This window comes from Lipotes vexillifer, unplaced genomic scaffold, assembly GCF_000442215.2.
Source record: "Lipotes vexillifer unplaced genomic scaffold, Lipotes_vexillifer_v1.1 scaffold1249, whole genome shotgun sequence".
NCBI classification, from domain to species: domain Eukaryota; kingdom Metazoa; phylum Chordata; class Mammalia; order Artiodactyla; family Lipotidae; genus Lipotes; species Lipotes vexillifer.
In genome coordinates, this window is record NW_006782643.1 from 50873 (window position 1) to 58713 (window position 7841).

Consider the following 7841-nt stretch of genomic DNA (forward strand, 5'->3'; position numbering starts at 1 on the left):
GTAAATGTCTATATTACAGGGGTTTTCAAACTACAACTCATGGGCCAAATCTGGTCTGCTGCTTGTTTTGGTAAATTAGCTTTTATTGGAATATAGATATACCCTGCATGCTACAATGGCCTATTTTAATGGCCTAGTTATGACAGACAGAGACTGTATGTTCTGCACGTAAAATATTTACTAACTGGCCTTTGACTGAAATAGTTTACCATCCTAGTCTATAGGTATCAACTTAAACCATTTTTAGGAGATCCTTGAGGAAATGCACTAGAAATATGCCCAGGATTCACAGAGGTAGGTACTCTGTGCCCTTTCAGTGAATTGCTGTATGAATAATACAGGCTCAGAAACCTAGCCTAGCTGGCCTCCTGCAGTCTTCACTGTGTTGACTCAAGTGTGTCCATAAGACCTGTTTATTGTTGTCTTTTGTGAGTCAGAACACAGGCCTTATCCCTACCCCTCCCTGTCATAAATACCTTTAAGCCTGGACTTGGATCCCAGCTTAATGGGTTTGGTCTCCACATTCCCACTCTAGCTTCAAGGTCTACATCTGTGTTAAGTTGGGGGAGAGACAGATCGTCCCAGGGACTGCTGTGGCCTGATCCAGCTTCCCTTGATCACTGATAATTTCTGAAGGAGCTGAAGAAATGTGATTCCTGCCTTCTCCCTATTGGTGCTTCTACTTGGGTTAGCCTGGGGTGCAGTCTGTGGGGGCAGCTCCTAAATGTCTAGGCACCTTTAAGCACCTTCATTGGTTTATGACCCAGACTTTGCCCCACTGGCTCAGTCTTTGAAACTCCTCCTCCCTGGACCCTGCTCCAGACACTTTAAATCCAGGAGAGAAAAATGTGTTGAGACTGCCTGGGGAACAACATCTGCTTCTAGCCAAGATTACCCCATCACAAAGTAAGGATACTAGGTGGTGGAACTGCCATCATACCTTTCTCCTTCCTATACCTTGTTCTGGTGGGTAGATGCAGTCCTTTCTAAAGAGGCATGGAGTTCTCTACCTTTTCTCCAGGAATTACTCTGCACCCATTCTTTTCTTACACTTTGCATCTTTAAAACCTCTTTTTCTTCTGCTCTTAATATCAAGAATGTGCCTTCTTCATGGAATCCTAGATATGTAAATTTATAGAGCTGAGAGGGTCCTTATCTAGTTTAAGGTCCTCATTGTACAAATGAAAAGACTGAGGCCCAAAGAAGAGAAGGGCCTGTGCCAATGCCACATAGCTGATTACTGCAAGAGCAAGCTGGGGTTGGAACCTAGGTCACTTGACTCAGACCAGTGATTTTTCATTACTGTCTCTTTCTAACAGGAACAAAGATGGACTCTGGTTTTAAACAAATCCAGACTCCAGCTTCACCCAGAAATTTTGGGCCCCATTTTGCTATTTTTATTAGTTCCTTTTTTATTAAATTTAATATTTCCAATTCTTCTGGGTCTTCTTAGTTTTTAGGATGTTGACCTATGTTAATCCAGGTTATCTTGTAGCTACATCCGGTCTTCTCAATGGAAAATGTGAGTAATACAGCCCTGGGGTTTCACTCTAGGAGCTGCTAAAAAGGGCAGAGGCAGAGTTAATGTACATTTTTTAAAAATCTAGCAGTGACTGGTGGACTGCAGGCACTCAATAACTGTGAAGTCACTTCCTTCCTTGCAAAAGGGCTCTCTGTGATTCTCCCTGAAGTAGCACAGTGTGGTCGTGTGGTAGCTAAGAGTCTAGACAGACCCAGTAAAATTCACCCCCGCCCCCCGCCTTTTACTTCTTGATTGTTTGACTTTGAACTGTTACTTTCTCTCTCGGAGCCTGCTTTTCTTCAGCTGTAAAATAAGGAGAATTAGCATATTCATTTCACAGAATAATTGTGAAACTTAAATGAGAGAATGCATGAAAAGTGGTTAACATAGGGACTGGCATGTAGAAAGCTCTTTGTTTTATTACCAGTTTTATTTTTCTCTATTGCCAAGTAACCATGGCCTCAGAATATTAGGAGGGCTGATAACTGTACTTCACAACAAGGGAAAATGTTGATGGGGATGGGGGCTCTTTTCACATCTTGTAACCCTTGCAGAGGGCCCTATTTCTTAAATGAGGCTGTTGGAATCCTCCTGTGAGCTTTGACTGGCTACAGTGACAGTGCATTTCTTTCCCCTCTCAGCAAATACCAACCAGCAAGCTGAGATAAGAGAAGTGCAGCCCACCCTCTTGTAATTCCTCTGGAGATCCTAACCGGGATTTGGAAAACACCGGATATGGTCAAAGAACCATCCCGGGTTTTGTACCAAACCAGGCCCAGAACAAGACATTCCAGCAGTTTAGTTTCTGGAAAAGAGGGCACCCAGAAATGCCCCAGCCTCCATTCACCCCTCCCCAGTAATACCAGCCAAATTGGAGCCCCGGACTTTATTTATGAGAAAGGCTCTGTAACCTAGGATACAGACTGAGCAGGGCTGGCAGACTCATGCTGGGGTCTGCAGCTTAGCATCACTAGGCCACTGACATGAATATGGAAGTGTTTTCTGCAGCAAAGGTAAGCTTTTTCCCTTCTCTTTCCAAACCCTACCTTGCTTCCCTTTCTTTGAAGAAAACCTTTATTCAGCTTGGTTTAGGGGAATCCTGGGCCACTAGAAGAGAAAGTCAGTGACTGAGAAGTTGGAGGAAGCATGCCTTGGTGTGCAGTAAAGTTAAAGTGGACAATACACTCTCTTTGTTCCTCTCACCAAAATGGCCAGGACCACACTGGCTCAGCTGTTTCAGAGACGATCCTGGAGTTGTAGAGAGTAGTTAATTTTCCTGTTGAAACAGTGTGCTCATTTTCTTTCTCACAGTTTGTGGGGTTTATTGAAGTAATGGATCTGAGGACTACATAAATGGGAAGCTCAAGCACTTAAAAATGATCATTTAGTTTCATACTTTGAGGTCCAGATTGGCACAGAGTAAGGCAGTAAATTATAGCTGAACTAAGCTATCAGCTTAAAATCTGAATTATTTCTCACACTTAGTGCCTAAGTAGAAGAAATATTTTAGAAAATATGGGTTCAAATTCTGGCTTTGCCAGTAACTGGCTGCTTGACTTTGAGCAAGCCCCTTCATCTCTCTGGTCTCAGTTTTCTATGTCACATCAGGGATTGAAAAAATATAGTTTCTAAAGGCCTTTATGGATGTATGTATCTAAAATACATTCAGATTTTTACTGAGTATCTACTGTATTCTAAGCCCTTTGCTAGGGGCTCATATATCCATTATTTTGTTTAAGCCTCAAAACAATCTTGTGAAATAAATATTATCCCCAACTGGATGAGAAAACTGAGGCTCAAATAGGTGAAAGTGACTTGTTGAAAGGTCACATAGCTATTACAGGCAAGAAAGAGAATTTGAATCCAGCTCTTCTAGTTTCAAATTAGTATACTTTCTATTATACCACAACTGGGGTGTGAGGAAATAAAGAAACCTCCTTAATACAAATGCAAATATGTAGTGAAATCATATTGCCCCAGGAACAGTATGGTGATAATATACTGGACATGATTGCCAGGCTAGAGGATCTTAGGTTCTAGTACTAGCTCTCAGGACTTCAGGTGAGTCTCTTCCTCTGTGGGCCTCTATTTTCCCATCTCTGACATACTAAGATATAGTGATAATGATTAAAAAATAATACAAATTGTACTTATACTACTCTTTTGAGACTTTAAACACTCTCCCCATTTTCCCTTCCAGTAAAGTCCCATACCCTCTGAAGGTGAGAAAATCCCCTATTTTGAGTCACAAGGTAAATAAAAAGCCACACAGCATTAAGAAAGTGGAGGACCAAAAGGTCAATCTTGATGGAGCGTTCTATTAGTAAGACTTCTGAAATTAGAGATGAAACCTCAAGGATAGCTCAGCATTTCTGTGTCCAGCTAAGTGATCCTCTGTCTAGGATGAGAGTGTCCAGACCAGTCTATTCATACTCAGAGTGAAAAGCATTGTCTCATTAAAGGATCAACTTGCAAATTCTAGGGAAAACAGTGATGCAAACTATCATGGATGATGGAGACCAGGCCCAGGTAACATTGGGATGCCAGGAAAGGAAGTTTTGACTAGTCTCAGTGTACACTGACTAAACTATGTCTAATTAGAAGTATCACAGAAATCTCTTCTCTCTCTCTCTCTCTCTCTCTCTCTCTCTCTCTCTCTCTCTCTTTCTCTCTCCTTTTTTGAGCACCTCTTCCTTTTGCCCTCCTTTTTCACTTTCCTCCAGGATTCTTGCTCACTTTATTTCATTTCTCCTTTTACCTTTCCCTTTTATTTTTCCTCCTCAGTCTGGCCTTTCTATAAGACCTCCTCCTGCGGGCTCAGCTGAAAAAAAATAGCCCTGCCTAAGTGAAAAGTTTATATAGGGTTTTCAAATCCTTCATCTCATTTTATCTTCATAGCAAACTAATAGGGAGTCCAAAGCAGAGATTATCTCCTTTTAAGAGATGAGGAAATCAAGGCTCAAGAAACTAGGTGACTTGTTCCATGTCATACAACTAATAACTGATGAATTCATAACTAGAATCTATTTTCCTAGAGTCTAAAGACTTTCAATTTTACCATGAAATATCCAAGTGATTCTAAAAGAATGTTATGGGCTTTCCCTTTCTTCTGTTTTATAATGATAAACCAAGTTTAAAAAAACAACAATAAAAGTAGCAACAACAAATGCAGCTTTTGGAATAAAAAGGGAAGTTAGTGACTAGAAGAAATGAAAACTTATACTTATCAGATACCTACTAAGTCCTTGGTGATATTTTTTTCAAACGCAGCTGAAAACAGCACTCAAACCTAAGTTTATCTGACTCAAAAGTTCTGGTTCTTTTCATATATCATTTTCCTTCCAAAGAAATTAATCTCAGCCGTATACATGTGCCTATATGCTTACAATGTGCTATTGTATATAGGAACTTATGAGTGTGTATGTGTTATGGCTATCCATAAAATGTTAAAGCTTTGTGATTCTGGCAATTTTCATTTCTAAAGCTATTTCCTTGTCTGTAATAATCATAGCCACTAATAATTTTTGATCTCTTGTGCACTTGAGTACTTATTTGTGTTCTATTCATTTACAGATCTTAATTCATTTAATCCTCACAACTACTCTGAGATGTAGCAAATAATATAAATTCTATTTCAAAGATCAAGACACTATGGCTTGAGAAGTGAAGCAGTTTATCAAGTCACAGAGCTAGGAAAAGCGAAGCCAGGATTTGTTTAGGCAATCTGATTCCAAAGCCTGTGTCCTCAATGCAAAATGGGGAAGAAAATCCTTATCTCACAAGAATGTGAGAATTAAATAATATGGAAGATATGAAAAACATACTGTACAGTGGAAAGTGCTAGGCAAATGCTAAGTTGCATTTTTTCCCAGGTTCTATTGTCTAGTCCTTTTGGTCATTAGTCACCCTTTGAATGATTTTTCATTTATTGCTGAAGTTCTATACCAGTCTTTTCTGGGAATATTTTCAAGTTAACCATGTGCTTCTTCAATTGTGGAACTCTTACCTGGGACAGTTTTCTCTCTACGTTAGTTTAAGGCACAACAGCCTTGCTGGCACCTCTTTCATAAGGAAGCTTGAAGGAGGTGCATGTTGCATTCAGATTCTCATTGAATCAAGGACACTCCCTCCTTGCTGAGGACATGCTATTTGTGTATCCATATGTGGTACTATATATTGGTGCATGTGAATGCACCTGTATTTCATCAGTGAATGTGAGAGCTAGAAAGACTCTTTGAGAGCTGTTTATATAAAATATTTTTGTAGTTCTGTGTTTTTGCATTTCATTATATTCCCGAAGATCCATGACCCCCCAAAAGTAAGTTATAGTCCAGCTTTATTATATTATAGATGAGAAAACTGGGGCTCACTAAGGTTACTCTTTGAACCAGTGGCAAACTTGACTAAAGTCAACTGGTGGGAAAATGTATGTCTATGTTGTTTTATGTCACTTTAGCAGTAGCTGTTTACATTACACCTACAGGGCCCCCATCACCATATCTGCTAGTAGATACACAAAGACCTCTAAGATGTGACATCCACGCTCAAGGAGTTTATAGTCCAATCTGGTAAATAAAGACAGTTCATGAGGCAGCTTATGAGACAAAGAAAATAATAATACAAAGTTTGACTTCATGTATTTGGGTGTTATAGAGAGTAAATAGTTCTTCAGAGAACAGTGATATGGAGAGGCTAGAGTGGGCCTTCTGGAGCAGTTAGGATTTAAGTTAGCCCTTAGAGTTGAAATATAGAACATAAGATGTGTGGGAGACAGTAAGGATAAATTAACAAACTGTCACCAGGAGAGAGAAGGAAGAGGAAGAAAACCAACATTTACTGTCTGTTATGTTCTAAGCACTAATTGTACTGGGGACTTTACATGTAAGTTTTCTAATTTACTTCTCCAAGGCTTATATTATTAGATATATTTTATAGATAAGAAAACAGGTCCAGAGTGGCTAAATATCACCCAAGGCTACACAATTGGTCAGTAGGAAAGCCAGGTTTTAGGAAGAGGAATCCAAGAACAGATCCTCCCACATATCAAGGGCTTTCTTCCAAATGTCATATGAAGACTGGGGATTACACACTTGGGCCACTACTTTGTATGGAGGGGTCTGAGAATATGTAGGGAATTCTATAGTTCTGTTTATCAATCAGGGTAAATATCTGGGGATTTCCTATCCACGTGTGAGTCTGTGCATATTTTTGATTTTCTATTTTTGATTAATTGTCCCTAATATCATGTGCTTAGGTTGAGGATTTAGTGAAATAATTTATATATAAAAAAGTGAGCATCACGTTTAGTGTGTAGTAATTTCTGCATGAATGATAGTTACCATCATTATTATCATCATCATGAATTATATTGATTAGATGTATCTCTGCCCATATGAATATATGTGTCTGTTTCTGGAAGTGATCATAACTACATATGATTGCATGTTTCAGAGTGTATGGGGTTTTCTCAGATATAACTATAGCTATAGGCATATACAAGCATATCTTGGAGATATTGTGGGTTTGGTTCCAAACTACAGCAATAAAGTTAATATCATAATAAATCTTCACACAATTTTTTGGTTTCCTAGTGTATGTAAAAGTTATCTTTATATTATAATGTAGCCTATTAAGTGTGTAATAGTATTACATATTTTAAAATGTACATACCTGAATTTTAAAATATTTTATTGCTGAAACATGCTAAACATCATCTGACAATACAGAATTGCCACAAACCTTCAATTTGTAAAAAACACAATGTCTGTGAAGTGAAATAAAGTGAAGCACAATAAAGCAAGATATGTCTGTACATGTTTTCCGTGTGTGCAAGTATATTTTGTGAAAAGTAGTATAGTATGGTAATTAAGAACATGTATACCTGAAACTAACATAATATAGTAAGTCACGTATACTTCAATTAAAAAAAAAAAAGCATAGACACTGGACCCATACTTCCTTGAGCTCACAACCCAACTCTACTGATTGTTAACTAGGTAAACTTGGACAAATTATCGTATACTGCTGTTCTGTGGTTTCTCCTTCTATAATATGGGGATAATAATGGCATCTGATTCATAGTGTTGCTGTGAGGATTGAATGATTTAATCTGTAAAGCACTTAGAACAATGTCTGACATGTCATGCACACACTATAAATATTGATTTTTATTATTTTTTAATTGAAGCATAGTTGATTTACAATGTTGTGTTTGTTTCTGGTGTACAGTAAAGAGATTCAGTTATATATATATATATATATATATATATATATATATATATATATATTTTTTCAGATTCTTTTCCATTATAGGTTATTA

At 38.2% G+C, this 7841-nt stretch overlaps 1 protein-coding gene across 1 annotated transcript in view; it reads left to right on the forward strand.

Annotated features, from left to right (window-relative positions):
• Nucleotides 1-758: 758 nt before the first annotated feature.
• Nucleotides 759-7841, forward strand: part of LOC103074782 (hephaestin-like) — a 108474-nt gene continuing 101391 nt past the window's right edge. The window contains 2 exon segments of the mRNA XM_007455352.1: nucleotides 759-795; nucleotides 798-906. Of these exon segments, the coding sequence (XP_007455414.1) occupies nucleotides 759-795; nucleotides 798-906 (146 nt within the window).